The 15,292-nt window shown below is 36.4% G+C and overlaps 1 protein-coding gene and 1 long non-coding RNA gene across 4 annotated transcripts; both read right to left on the bottom strand.

The window, feature by feature from the left end:
- Window positions 1–3,770: 3,770 nt before the first annotated feature.
- LOC121802517 lies at window positions 3,771–7,688 on the bottom strand. 3 transcript variants are annotated; one of them, XM_042202202.1, is made up of 6 exons: window positions 7,412–7,687; window positions 6,101–7,027; window positions 5,674–5,847; window positions 4,815–4,957; window positions 4,179–4,289; window positions 3,771–4,063 (listed from the first exon to the last, which is right to left on the bottom strand). In XM_042202202.1, exons 1-6 carry the CDS (start codon window positions 7,547–7,549, stop codon window positions 4,012–4,014), a joined length of 1,545 nt encoding a protein of 514 aa, XP_042058136.1. In that variant the 5' UTR covers window positions 7,550–7,687; the 3' UTR covers window positions 3,771–4,011. The 3 variants fall into 3 exon arrangements, 2 of the variants coding, with proteins under 2 accessions (XP_042058136.1, XP_042058137.1); XR_006050792.1 differs by lacking the exons at window positions 3,771–4,063; window positions 4,179–4,289 and adding an exon at window positions 5,099–5,292 and having other exon boundaries at window positions 4,821–4,957; window positions 7,412–7,688; XM_042202203.1 differs by lacking the exons at window positions 3,771–4,063; window positions 4,179–4,289 and having other exon boundaries at window positions 4,821–5,292; window positions 7,412–7,688.
- A 6,608-nt stretch (window positions 7,689–14,296) lies between these two features.
- LOC121802070 lies at window positions 14,297–14,860 on the bottom strand. Its single transcript, XR_006050726.1, has 2 exons — window positions 14,722–14,860; window positions 14,297–14,614 (listed from the first exon to the last, which is right to left on the bottom strand). It is a non-coding gene; the product is annotated as an uncharacterized LOC121802070 (long non-coding RNA).
- Window positions 14,861–15,292: the final 432 nt, after the last annotated feature.

Genomic DNA, 15,292 nt, shown 5'->3' on the forward strand with positions numbered 1-15,292 from the left:
TTACAATAAACTAAAACAAAAAACTTTTAAAAATTTTGTTAGTAAAAAGAAATAATATAGAGAATATTCTTTTAAATTTGAATTTAGTGTAAATGATTGGAGTAGCTCTAAACTATAGGAAGTCTCGACTCCAATTGCAAGAGCCAGAACCATGACTAACAATATCCGGTTGGTAATAGACAAGATCTCTTGTGAGATTGAGGTGAATTTCATATCATTATTGCTGGCACCATCTTTTCATTTTCCAACAAGCATTCTTGTGTGGGATTTTTGTTGCAAATTGAAAGAGAATGGAGCCTTCAATCTAAGTTTTGTCCCCATAGGAAAACGACTTTGAAGCTGCATTAAGTCGTTAACCATACCTTATCTGGAATATAATTCCCAACTCACTAATCTATTTGTCACTTTTCAAAGTATGACCAATCAATTAAACATTAAATCTAGCAATATATATGTCCAAATAGCATTAAAGCCATGTCATATAATTCAGGAACTAGAATGGGACCTGGTCTCACACAATTTTTATTTTAGTGGTGTAATATGTTTGTGTATAAAAACAAATTAAAAGGGCTTGTTGTCTACTATATAGGTAGGCTTGTTGAAGGTGTAAGATTGCATTGTTCTTCCACATTCCAAATCTTAATTCATTTAAGACAGTTCTAAATCCGATCACCGTCCTATATAACTTTTGTTTTGTCCTAAACAAGCAATGAAGTCTGCCATATCTCTGCTTCTTCTTTCACTTCTCATCATTCATCAGGCTCAAGGTATGCTATCTCATTAATCTAGTTGCAGCAAGATCTGCCCCTCCGTTGCCAACTGCGCTACGCCCCTGCGGGCGCTATCTCATTAATTTAGGCATCTTATAACTCAAGTCTCGTTTCATGCTCGTAAATTTTTATAGTAATATTTTTATGTTGTTATACACTGTGAAGGTATGGGTGTGATCAGAAAACTACTAATCACATCTCCGGTTGCAACCATCGCTAACGACGCTAAGGTTAGTTAAAATGGAAATAGTTGTTACTTTTACGGAAATAGTATTAACTATAAATTTCTTTCACCCCCTACCATAATTTATTTAAGCGTCCGCCACTGTCTAAGAACACATGAAATATATGTGCTTTTCCTTATCTTATATTTTCCTTCCATGATTTTTGGTGGTTCATGTAATGTACAGAGTGAAAACACAATGAACAAAAAAAAGTCAGCCACAGAGGTCAAATCATCATCCACAGCTGAGCAAAGGGCGGCGGCCGGGCACGAGACATATCCGGGAATACTAGACATAGCCGGAATGGATTATTCTCAGGCAAGAAGAAAACCTCCAATTCACAACTAAGCCTCATGAATTTTATGGGAGTAGATCTATCTATGATTGTCTTGCAATTGACATAGGTAAATTAGCTAGACAGCAATATATACGAGTGAGTGTTGTGTGTGTGGAATTATAAATTAATTATGATGCCATTTTTGTTTTTTTGTGTAGAAACTGAGATTTTGTAAGCGAAAATGTGTTGTATGCATTATTTATATGCAAATTCCATTAATTATTGTAGGCGCCACAAACTTTTCATACTGACATATTAAAGTCAGATAGTGTAATAAATATAAGCAAATTAAATACTAGATCTCGTATTCTTAAATTTTACTAGTATAAAAATTTACAAATATAAATTGATCATAAATTTTAGCAAAAAGCATCATAAATTTAACAATGATATATATATATATAAGACGATAAAGATTAATAGGGGTTCGTCCTCGTCCAGAGTAGAATAACCTAATAATATTATGTTTACTTACAAATTTTAAAGGCAACTCAGTGTTTATATTAAAACTACGAAAAAATGGAGTATATGATTTATATTAAACACAATTGATTTCATAATTTTCAGTTTCTTATTCTAACATACAAAGTGAAAGTACCAAAATTCTTGGTCATTCATTATATGTCGTGCTGACTCGTACTCATTATCTATATTTATGTACATTAGATTTTCTGCGCTCACACAAAATGCATCCATTTTTTTTGTATATGATAGACGATTGTTGCATTAAATTGGGATCATCTTTCCGCAGCATAATGTAATACTACTATATACTATGCAATAAATAATGGGGCTATCTTCTGCACATAATTAAATAATAAATACAGATAAATTAAATGATATGTATGCATCAACATTGGACATGTGTTATCCTCGTATTGGATGATAAGAAGCATTAAATGCATATGAATTGGTTGTCTACACAATAGAACGTTCATCATTTCTCTCGATTTAAGAACTCAACTATACACCTCTAAATGCGGTCGGTGAACCACAAAATTCCATATATTATTGTAAATCAATAAGTATAATGTAATATTGCTATTGTCAAATTAAATTTATTTACGAAATTAAATCGGAAGATTGTCATTTCGAAGAAAGACATGGTGTAATTTTTATGGCCACTTCCACGGAAATGAATGCTTCTCAGTTCTCATATTAAATGTAAAAAACGTATACTACTAAAAAAAAGTTACATTGCCGATATGAGACTTTTTATTTTACAGTAGTCAACTAAATTTATTGATGTTACGGCCTACTAATAGATATTTAAGTGTTATTGGACCAATCGATTTAATACAAACTCCCTGTTCTAGAAAATGGTGCCTATTTTGCTAGGTTTAAATGCCTTATAAAATAATGTACATTTTTTTAAAGAATAATGCTATGCGGCCACATTATGGCCAGTCATAAATTAATTAAATAACAAACAAAATTGATTTTCTTTCAAATTTTTGGTTTAATACTACTTGATTTTACTTTTATATCATCTTCATTATATGTTGCTCAACATGTTAGTGTTGCTCTTTTGTAGTTTTTGTTCAACTTATTACTACTGTCATTTCTTGATTGTTGCTCAACGTATACAGTAATTCGTGATATTAATGTGTTTTACGTAATGGAATTCAAAGATAAGTATCAACTCACAAGTCCATTCACACACATATAAGTTTATATCGGTAATTCTAATTTTTTTTATACATGTAAATGGACTAAATTAACTCTTTATGGCCGGCCACATTATGGCCATTTATCATCACTCTTTTTTAAATTGCATTCCCTCCACCCCATTTTACTTTTACCATTTCTCTTTTGTAATATCCCACGCAGCTTGAAGCATATTCTTTATTAAAATAAAAATACCAATATTTTTACTTTATTTTTTAACCTTAAATTCATGTGTTAGAACATAAAATGTACTATCAAGCAGAGCAAGACGGAGGGAGTGTCTTACCTTTATTTCTTTATGCAGTTTTGCCGGAAAACGTCAAATGTTTCGAAATGTTGATCCGCATGGATTTTACACATTTTTATGGATTTGATTTAACATGATTTGATTGCTTATTGCTTGATTTTAGCCTTGCTATTTCAAATGACGAATGGTCCGAAATAAATCTCAAGGATGACAATTGTCTGAGAGTGAAATGAATAAAAGGAGCTGCTTCTGTTTTAGGTTTTGTACCATCGGAGAATAAGAGGAGAGCCCACCATCACTTGCTTGTGGTGGTGGGTGAGAGGAAGAGTAGGGTCGGGGTAAGGTGAAGAGGGCGTCGCTGAGGGTATCTGGTTTCATTCTTCGGCTACTGTGAAATGGCCTTAAACCATACAGATTCCCAGTGTAAGACAAAAGAATGAGCAGAAGTATTAGCAGAGGATGGATGCTCTTCTCATATTTTGATTGATTGCCGTCTCCTAATCTAAGCATGTTAAGAACACGACTTGAGCAAATACTATGCTTCAATTACCATGATACAAGTTTTGGCAATGCTGTCAGTCTTTCCTTGCTCTGATTTACACTACTCATTAACTAACTTCACTATCAACCAAGATTTTGCTATTGGAATCAGCAATGATCCCAGAGTATAAATGGAAAAGTGTTTCATCAAAGTAGACGGTCTTCTAGAGTCAAGACCCATCTTATCAAACAAATATGTACAAAACTAACCACCTCAAATGAATCTTAGCCCTCTGTGGAACCCAGGCTAACATCTCCCCTGCAGAGTGGGCACACACTGGTGCACCAGAGAGGAATCAGGCATTACAGTTCAAATACGCCGAGACACGTACATAACAGGAAACGACAGCGAAAAAACAGACGCCTATGTCCACACTCTAATTATTACATACCCGTGTATTTCTTTAAGCCATTTGTCCACACAGGACACATGATACTCATGATGGCATGGAAGAACTCGTATTTTGTCTCCTTCCTCATACTCAGCCAAGCATATATAACACCTGCATTGCAATTTCATCATATGCAGGAACAATCAGAAGCAAAGCTCCTGTCAATTAAAATATTCATTTGCCGTGCTGGCCTAGAACAAACTATCTGAACACTCTACAAATAAGGCTATGCTCTAATTCTTCACATGATTTTTGACCGGATTAGTTATGGTCCCTGCATTCTGAAATCTATCACACTTTAAGACAGCAGAAGTATCTATTAAACTTTAAAAGGTGCAGGCTCAACTATAGATATATAATCAATGCCCTTTAGTTGTACACTACTATATTGGAGACTAGTATAGAGAATTATGTAGTTGCAGTTAAGAGTGCTAAGACATATTTCTACAAAATATCTTTCCATCATGAGTTAAAATAGAACATGAAAGGCTACGTATTTCATTCTTTTAGCTTTTGCATCACATATTATTAATTTTCCTTTGATAAAAAAAAGAAGAAACAAACACAACACCCAGTACAGGAAATTTTCCCCTTTCTACATTACAAGAACATTGCAAAAGGTTGGAGAAAACATACTGTGATATATCATCTGCGGATTCCAATTTTTCTGACTTCCCATGTGTCTTCACCAGAAAAGAATCAACAACTGATTCTGGAGCAGGAAGTGAGGCCACTGGCAAGGAAAGTGACAGTGGCTGTTGATGAATTTGATCAAGTACCTGTTAGACAATGTAACCATTATGTCAATAAATATGATAAATCAGAATGATGTGAACTAAATTTTTGTAACATCTCAAACTTAATTTTTTACTCCGCATGTTTGTAAAAATAATAGTATAGAAAAATTGGTAAATATACACCATATGCTTAATCAACTGGATCAGTTAATTCTCAGATCCATAAAGCCTGATTTCAATTAGAGGCCAAGGTTCAGAGAATGTGGTAGTTCAATTGATTTGCGATATGAAGTGGTCTATTTCATGGCTTCCTACTGCATCACTGTCACTGTCACAATCAACAACTCCCTTGTTCCGATGGTTCATTATCCATTACCCTGGATCTCATAAGGAGGTGAAAGTTAATAAATGAATTCTCCTAAAAGCACACATCAAATATTGGCCCATAAAATTTATTTCCCCACATTTGCAATTTATCAAGGCAAGGTTACAGTTGATATAAAAATTAAAAATTAATCCAGAATGTTCTTGATTTGGAAAACCAAAGTTAAAAAATTAACATGTCCCAGGTGTAGTTTGTTCTTGTCTACAAAATTCTTACATAAATAACAAGAATCATCAAATAGTTATCCCTTAATGCCAGTAACTAAATTTCTAATGTATGCTCAACTCTGCTGATACATGTACTAATATTTATGCACCATAAGAGCATGCATTACAAGTTTGAAGATTACAAGAACTAGAACGAAGAAGATTACCTCGAACAATGCTTCTGCCAGCATAACTATCCGAGAAATGCCAGTACGTGGACCAGATTCTTCAGCTAATGAACTAGTTTGGCACAAGCATGACCCATTAGCATGTACTCCCCGAGGACAAGCTGGGGGTTGATAATATGTTGAATCAAGAGTACCACCATGTCTATCCCAGAGCTGTACAGAACAATCAAATTATAACTAGCATTACTAGCCCACTCAAATACAGAACCAAATGTCATTTTGATATTATCAGAGGCACCGCACGAGCTAAATCGGCACATTGATCCCTAAAGAATGCTAATAATTGGAAACAAAAATAATGTAATCAACAAGATAACTAGATAAAAGAAGAAAAAACCACCTACCGCTTCATACATTTTCAAATATCCCCAGAAAATCGAAATGCAAATTTCAGAAAGAGTTGTACCTCTAGTCTGGGGTTCAAATAATGATCATTAGCGCCTGGAGATCTACTTCCACGAGAAGCTAAATCTCCTACAAACTCATCATCAATAAAGCCACCACTAAAATCGAGGAGCTGTCTGTCTGGAGATCTCATATGATCAGAACCAGAAGATGAAAACAAAAATGTTCTGGAATATGCATGCCTCCTAGAACTGCGTCTTGAAAATGCATCCCAAAATAATCTTCTACTCCTTCTGGTCTCACGGCTGCTTATTTCAGCAGAATTAACAGGCGAGGTATCTGATGTACTCACTATGTCGACATGAAGTAGATTCTCATCTTGTCTAATCTGTTCCTTTTCCAAATCTTGAGGTGTTGCCTCCTGATGAATATTGTCTCTCAATAAATGGAAATCCAAAGATGAATCAGAAACCAAAGAAGATCCAAAGTCCGAACTAGAGTAATTGATTTCCGAAGAGACATTATTTTCAACTGAAACTTCATCCAAAAAAGATTCTTGAAGAGCATCACAATATACACCGCTTGAGTTATTGAATCCTTGACCAATTCGAGATGTGTCACCTTTCATGTTGCAATTTATGCCATTCATATTATCAATACTAGACATTTCATTTCCAGATACAAAAATGGGAGATGGTTGACCTCCATAGGAACAACTAGCAGTTCCATCACATGTTTTGCTGTCAATGGATTGACAAGAAGGAACCAAATCCTTACTTTTAGACACCCATTTCGATCTATCAGTAGGATCATCATGGCTTGCACTCAAAAATCTTCCAGGTGAGACCACTCTTCCACTTTTGATACTGATCAGGTCATCATCTCCACTTCCCTCTGACAAATCAGAATTTCTTATTGGGAATTTCAACTTTTTTCTACGACCATGTTCAGCAGAATTTACCAGTAATTCAGCTGGATAATCTTCCATCTACAGAAAAAAAAATGGCAAGCCATGGAATTAACACCTAATTTACCTACTCCTGTCAACACACTTATAAAAAAACATTTAAGTGAAGAGATGAGCTATATGCATTCCCGGGTCGCATATGAAAGAATAAACCCTGAGATTACCATTTCACGAATCTAAAATTCACAGCCCTTTTTCTGACTCAGGTACAAAATAAAAGGAAAACTAAATGATCCATGTCAACATTGCCGAATCAGAACCCTCAATAAAGGGGGGTTTTCCCAAATAAAAGCTTAACATAACCTAATACTTTTCGGAAATGGGGGAAATTGATGAAAACATGCCTTGGAAAAAATGCAACTCCAAATTTAATAAGCGTCCTATAGAACAATAGACAGTTGATACCTGGGTGGAGGAGGAGGAGGAAGAGGCGCCGCAGATAAGGACGGAGGAGATAGAGCGCCTCATGGTGGGGCGAAGGGCTTGGAGGGGGCCGGGCCGAGAATGGGAGGTCGAGCTCGTTCGGCTGATGCTCGATCCCATCTGATGATGATTCTTCTCCGTTTCTCTTCCTCTCCAGCCAAAGAGAAAAGGTAAGAAGGGGGGATTGTAAGAAATGGCGAGGAAAGAGGGCTCAACAAAAATGGTGATGATGATAATCACAATAATGGAGGCTTCTGTCCCTTTGACACGTCCATTGACTTAATTTTTACACATTCCATCACACTTTAGGAGTATTAGTTGACACGAATTTTAAAAAATATAAATCAAAGTTGGTGAGAAAAGATAGTGGAATTAGGTCAATTTTTTATATTAGTTATATAATAAAATGTTGGTAGAAAAAATGTTAGTGGAATGTGGGCCTAATAACATTTATGAAATATATCAATCGGAATTTTTAAAGTGTGACACCCAAAAATAGTAAATCAGGACTCCTAAAATGGGACGGGGGAGTAGTTTTTTCATTTCATTTTTGAACTTTTCATGTTACATATTAAACTGTGATTATTAATAGGGGTGGGTCGGTAAGGTATACCATACCGACCGTGTCATACCGCATACCGTACCGGAAATTACGGTATGTCAAAATTCTATACCGATACCGTACCGAATTTCCGGTATAATTTTTGATATCGTTACCATACCGTAATAACGGTATGCGGTATGGTAACGATATACCGAAAAAAACCTATTGTATATATATAAATGTAATATATATTACATTTAAATTTTTTAAAATTTTATTTAATATAATATATATATATAAATGTAATATACATTTTTTAAAATTTAATATAATATATATCCAAAATATTAAATTTAAATTTTTTTAAATTTTAGAGAATTCTATTTTTAAAATTTTTTTAATATAATATATATATAAATGTAATATATATATATATATAATAATCTATCGGTATACATATACCGAAGATTCGGTATACCGCGGTATAGAAAAATTGATACCGTTACCGTACCGAAACACTGCGGTACGGTATCATACCGTACCGGAAACTGCGGTATACCGAAAAATCGGTATTTTCGGTATTTTTCCGGTAAGATAAGTCCAGTATTTCGGTATTTCGGTATAATTTCCCACCTAATTATTATTATTAACTATTACTATTCATTTAAATTGTGAAACTTAACCAGATTTTGGTATATTTTCAAAACAAGAAATTTCGGTTCGAGACGCTATCAACATTATTTCAATTTCAACTCAATTAAACGTATTTTCTCCACTTTCATCGTCTCGAAAATACAAAGAATAAATTTGTCTTGGATATGCTATCTTTGGGAATATGCTATACGGATTATATTAAAATGAAAAACATATTTAAAATGACAAAATACTAGGGGTGGAAAATCGTGCGTGTTGGGTCGTTATTGGGTCAATCTGTTAACGATACGATCCAATAAGGACAAACACGAACACAACCCGTTAAGAAAACCTCAAACCTGAACACGAACACGAACACGAACCGCTACCCTCAAACCCGAACACGACACGAACCCGACACGAACCCATTAATGACACGAACCACCCTGGGTCAACATGACACAAGAACAACACGTACATGACACGACACTATAAGAACACGACCTGATAACACGATAAGAACCTGATAACAACTGCTATTGATTAACAAAAGTTACAAAACCGTGAATCAGATCTTTAAGAGTCTAGTTAAAAACTGAAAATCTGATTTGCACAATGTGATCTTATGAAAATAACATCAATAGATTCATAGCAAAGAAATCCAACAAAAAAATCACTTTTAAAATACTAAAAATTAATACTCTCCGTCCCACTTTAGAAGTCTCATTTGAGTTTGGTACGAGTTTTAAGAAATGTAAAGGAAAGTTGGTGAAAAAAGATAGTGGAATGTGGGTCCTACTTTTTTATATTAGTTTTATAGTAAAATGTGATTGGAAAAATGTTAGTGGAATGTATGGCCTAATACCATTTATGGAATATTCCAACCGAGACTTCTAAAGTGGGACACCCAAAAATGGTAAACCGGGACTCTTAACGGGTAACCTGAACACGAAACGAATTTTTCGTGTCCTTAACGTGTCGACCTGATAAGGACACGAACACAATAAGCTTTGACTCAAACCCATTAATTTCGTGCGGATTCGTGTCGGGTTATCGTGTCGTGCCAAAAATTGTTAGCCCTACAAAATACCACTAATGAGGACCCTTAGATTTAGGAGCCGATTCAATCTTAGCCTATCACGTGGCAGGCTTGCTTGCTTATGTATCTCTGATTGTTTGATTATCTCTAATTTCGTATCCCAGATTATATAGCTTGCTTATGTATCACTGATTGTTTGATTATCTCTAATTTCGTATCGCAGATTATCTGGAACCATATGCCGAGTTGCCTTGTCTATGTATAGCAGATTGTTTGCCAAGATTGTCATTTTAATTATGGTGTCACCATAATGCTCTGATTTCGTATCACAAATTGCTTGGAATCATATGCCGAGTTGTTTGCCTATGTATCACAGATTGCATGCTACGTTATTGTCAACTTGTCACTTTAAGACAGATATCATCCTAACGCACCCATTTGCTCGGAGCGAATCTCCTGCTCCAACACTCCTACTCTATTCCTACATCAACACTCATAACAAAATAAAATAATGATGGGATTATTTTATTTTGTTGTGGGTATTGAGTAGGAATGGAATAGGGTGTCGGAGGAGATCTGCTTCGCCATTTGCTATACAAGTAGATTTTTCGCATTTAAGTTGCGTAGTGTCGTCGATTTGAAAGAGTTTGCCAATTCACTAATTCTTCAATTTCTGGCAACTTATTTTCTCAAAATTGAATGCTGATGGTCAAATGTTATTTGCAGTTAGCGCATCCACAATGGGGCGCCCGAAGGCGTGCACGATGCGTGCCATTGTCCTCGGGCGCGCCATCGGGCACCATTGTGGGTGCCCGGACGATGCGACGCCCTAAGCCCACGCCCTATGCTTCGTCAGCGGTAGAAGCGCGCCCGATAGGCTATCGGGTGCGCCATCGTCCGGGCCATTGTGGGCGACGCGGACGATGGCGCGCCCGATGGCAAGCGTTTTTTATTTTTTTTAATGCTAAATTCGAAAATTTTGTTTAAATACCCATCTACCCCACCTTCATTTGTAACATTTCATTTCACAATTCCACTCTCGAAACTCACATTTACTACGAAATGGATTCAAGTCTCAATAGTCCGATGTTTGGTGGTGATCCGCGTTGGCCGGGTACATAATCAGACGAATATCGGTCGTTCGACGCCAACACGCAGTAGGATCCCGAATTCAGTATGGATTCGTACGGTTTGTCTGACATGGATCCGTCTCCAAACCGACTCGTCGCCCCCTCACTGGGATCAGGTGAAGAAGCAAGTCAACCTGTTCGAGGCGGAGTACGAGAAGTGCTCGAGGGAGCAGGGAAGCGGCGAGAGCTTGACCGATGTGCGTGATAGAGCGCTGTTGTCGTACCAGTCCATGTACGGCGACTTCAAGCATTTCAACTTTTGGGCACTCTTGAGGGACAAGCAGAAATTCCAAGGCGGGATTCTGCACACCGGTGCGACAAAGAGGACGAAGACGATCGAAGCTGGTGGTTACACGAGCAGCGAAAGCGGAACTCGTCTGGTGGACCTCAACCGGACGTAGGCGGAGGATGAGAGTTCCGGCACACCGATGTCCTCCCGGCGTTCCATAGGCGTCAAGCCTGCGAAGAACAAGGGGAAGGCGACGGCGACAACATCCTCGACCGCCGCCACCCCATCGTCGATCCCAGTCCCGACCCCGAGCCCAACGGCCGCATATGTGGAGTTGGCAACAGCCTCGATGGCACGAACGTTGTTGCAGACGCACAAGGCCCTCGAGAAGTGCACGGACCTCGCCAAAGCCGAATACCTCCGAGGGTAGATCGATGAGCTGTGCCGGAAGTTGGGAATTTCGTAGATTAGCCAACTTGAATCGTGTAACTCTTGTTAATCAATGCAGTCTTCGCCGGTTTTTATTTAATCGTTGTGTTTTTTAATTAGTTTGCATTATATATTTGAAAACATTTAAATTAATTAACTAAACAATAGTAAAACCTATAGGGTGCCCCTTAGGGCGCGCCTTAGGGTGTCCCATAGGACGTCCCACTGCAGGTGGAAGGGTAGGAGGATAAAAAAGATGATGTGGCGGTACATAGGGCGCGCCTTAGGGCGCCCCATTGCTAATGCACTTAATGGAGTTGCATTATAGCTGTGATTATATTCAAAACTGAATATTGATGATTAAGCACGGGTGGACGCAAAAATTATTGTTGGTAGGGATTTTATGTAGTCAATATGTATGTAAAAAATAATACGTAGTATAAAAAATCACAAACCAACAATTATATACTAAAATGCTTAAATATTTTGTGCATAAAATATTTCAAATTAATACTACTTTTAATATCATTTTTTATGTGTTACTAAATGTTGAAAAAGAATAGTAGTGAAGAGTAAAAAAGTTCATGGTATTTTTATAGATCGTACGTTTTAAGTTGTACTTGTACGGTATGAATTCATATGCAATGATTTTAATAAACTGGACGGAGGTTAACTTTTTACATTATTCAGTCATCCTAATATCACTGCTAATGCAGAGATTACAAATAGACGAATGAAGAGGAGGGAAAATACATAAATTTTCTGTTTTGGTTTATCCCAATTAAGATAGAATTAACCGCATAATCTCAAGACTAATTGTTATTAACACTATCATGCATGCAAACTAGTGAACATATGAAAATCCATATAACTAAGTGCAATCTGAAGATACGAAATTACAAATTGTTTTAAGCCTCATCTTCGGTGAGCCTGCTGCCTCTCGAGTCTCGCCCTTTTGGTCTACCGAAATCCAAACACGTTTTGCAAAATTAGGCAAATCAAAATAAAGTTCAAAATTCTAAAGAATATAAATTTTCATGCAAACTGAAAAAAGCAAAAAATAAAATTCAAATTTGAATACAATGGCATTAATTAATATTCACCTCCATAATAATTTAGTAAGGGTTCGTTGTAATCTCTTATCCAACCTTTTCTTGGCTTCTCTAGCCGCCGCATCAAGCTTCTCATCACCACGCGCCGCCCGCATTATGACGTTCCTCTCCTATTATTTTTGTCATCAAATATAAATTATAGTAGTAGAATAGAGCAAGAGTGATTTTTGGTTTGATTCAGAGTTGTACCTCAGAAGAGGCGGCGCCGCCATTTGTAAAAATGAAATTTCCTTGCGTTTCCGTCTTCGAAGCCGGGAAGAACGCCGGCCATTTTTAAAAAACCGGGGAAGTTCCGATTTGTTTATTTAGTTTGTAGCTAATGAATGGGAAGAATAATACGAGTGTATCTATTTAACCAAGGACGGAGCCAGGAAATTATACTACGATGGGCAAAAATATTAACATACAAATAAATAAATATAAAAATAATATGTATTCATTAAATACATAGTATATTATTTTAGAGGATGGTAAGTCTACGCGTATGTAGGAGTGGGGCAAGTAAAAATTATTTTTTTCTAAATTAGGGGGGCAAATTAGGTGAATATCTATATATTTAGGTTTTATAATATATATTTACATGGTTATAGAAAAATGAGGTGTGGTATTTGCCCCTTCTCACCATATTATAGATCCGTCATTTGAAAGTTTCTCAATCGTTACCTCATTTCTGGAAATGGAACCGATTTTAATTTATTCCGTCCCTGTATTTAAAATTTGAAAGTTTCTCAATCGTTCCCTCATTTCTGGAAATGGAACCAATTTTAATTTATTCGAATGGTTGGATGAATATGAATTTGCGATTCGAATCTACCTTGTCCACATAATGGGGAAAAAGTAATCTAAAATATCTCTGTTATTTTTCCTTTTTTACTAGGAAAAATATAAGCGTGGAATTGAAATATATATAGACTAAAATAATTATAGGACTTAAATTAGTTTTTGCACATAAAAAAATGCAGCATATAGCAGGATTACTATAGGCTACAATTGAATTTATAGTTAATATAAGGATAATAGTCATTTTTCCTCCGGCGTAAAAAACCGGACTATATTTAATGAGTTATTACATCACATAGAATAATAGTCATTTTATTTTCATAGTTTAATTTTAAGTCATCAATTTCATAATATATTCATTAAAAATATTTATATTAAAGAAATCAATAATTTAAAAAGTAAAAAAAATAAAAAATAAAATTCTAGATCAATTGTGTGTGGGTCGCCTATTAAATGGTATAGGCATCATATTTAGAGAAGAAAACAATAGGAATATATGAATTGTATTGAATCGAATAAGTGAAAGATACCCAACACTCACGTATTATTAGGAATGTTAGGAGATTCCTGAGGTACTACAATAAATGTGTTCCTTGGAACTACTAATGTTGGAACAAGGCATTATTCAATGTCTAGTTCTTGAAACTCTAATAATCCTTGGAAACCAAATATTCCTCTTCTCAACACTCCCCCTCAAATTGAGCAGTGAGATCTCCAATACTTAATTTGGAAATCACATCTTCAAAGCTCCTTGAGTTTCAGCAAGTTGATCTTCTCAGCGAACAAAAGGGAGTTCAACAATCACATTCTCAATGTTTTCTTTGATGAAGTATCTATCAACCTCCACATGCTTCGTTCGATCATGTTGTACTGGATTTTGTGAGATGCTTATATGTAACACCCCGAGTTTTCGTGCACAGATTTTGGGAGTAAAAAAAAAGTTAGGAAGAAGAGACGGTTGGAAATTAAGGTGCAAGGAAATTTAAGTTTTGAATTACAAATTGTTGGAAAAATAGAAATACAAGAGAGTGATACATTTGTTTGTGGGGACCCTTACTACAATAAAGAACAAGTGACAACTAATCCTACTCTAAGCTTTGAAAGGAGCCAACATCAAGCTAGTGGCTAAATTGGGCCTTGGTCAAGAGCTATGCCAAGCCTAATGTTTAAACAATTACTAAACTTAGCAATAGGACAAGTGAATGATGTAGTAAATCTCATCTCTTGTCTTCCTCCACATCTTCTCGATTTCCACCGCCACAACACTCCAAAAGCAGGCAGCCCTAAACCTGCAAAATCAACACAAAAATGGGGTTAGAAAAATAGGCACACAAGAAAGGGCGAAGGAGAGGCAAGCTCGATTAAGATGGTGGAAGTAATAGGCAAATAGCACAACCAAGAGGCTGCAGAATTTGATGTGAGATCAGCCACAGTTGCCATCCCTAACTTGCACCAATATGGAATCAACCAAGGCTGCCACAAGGTAAGGGGATCCAACCACAAGCCAAAGAGGATAGAGGAATGGAAACCTCTCATCGAGGCTGGAGAAACTGCCAAGGAGGGGCTGTTTTCTCCCAAGAATTTCACCATTCTAGCATAATCACAGGATCACAAAACTCAAAAAGGAAGCCAACACTGCAGCCTCAAAATAGAAATTTGAGCTCTCCAATGCCTTACACCAATATAGTAGTGAAGCTTTAAGCCCAAAATCAAAAAGAAGAGAGAATCTTTAACCCAAATTAGACACAAAATGCCAAGGAGTTTTGGCTATAAATACTAGCCCCACCACCATCTCCTTCCTCACACCTCTCTAAATTCACAAATCACAAGAAGTGCAGCAAGAGAGGAAGGAGAGGCGGCGAGCTTAAGGGCGGTCCGGCGATCGAAGGAGTCACCGAGAATGAGGTAAAACACTAGCACCCTCTCTGCATTATTTCAGACATCATACTAGGCCCAAGAACTTAGAG

Source organism: Salvia splendens, chromosome 5 (genome assembly GCF_004379255.2).
Source record: "Salvia splendens isolate huo1 chromosome 5, SspV2, whole genome shotgun sequence".
Taxonomy (NCBI): Eukaryota; Viridiplantae; Streptophyta; class Magnoliopsida; order Lamiales; family Lamiaceae; genus Salvia; species Salvia splendens.

Bases quoted from the DNA above. Each gene is read 5' to 3' on its own strand.
- LOC121802517 (XM_042202202.1), bottom strand. From the start codon at position 7,549: ATGGGATCGAGCATCAGCCGAACGAGCTCGACCTCCCATTCTCGGCCC. The intron at 7,028-7,411 runs GTATCAACTGTC...TTTTTTCTGTAG, and splicing joins CCTCCTCCTCCTCCACCCAG to ATGGAAGATTATCCAGCTGA. The intron at 4,064-4,178 runs GTATGTAATAAT...CTGGTGCACCAG, and splicing joins TGGCTTAAAGAAATACACGG to TGTGTGCCCACTCTGCAGGG.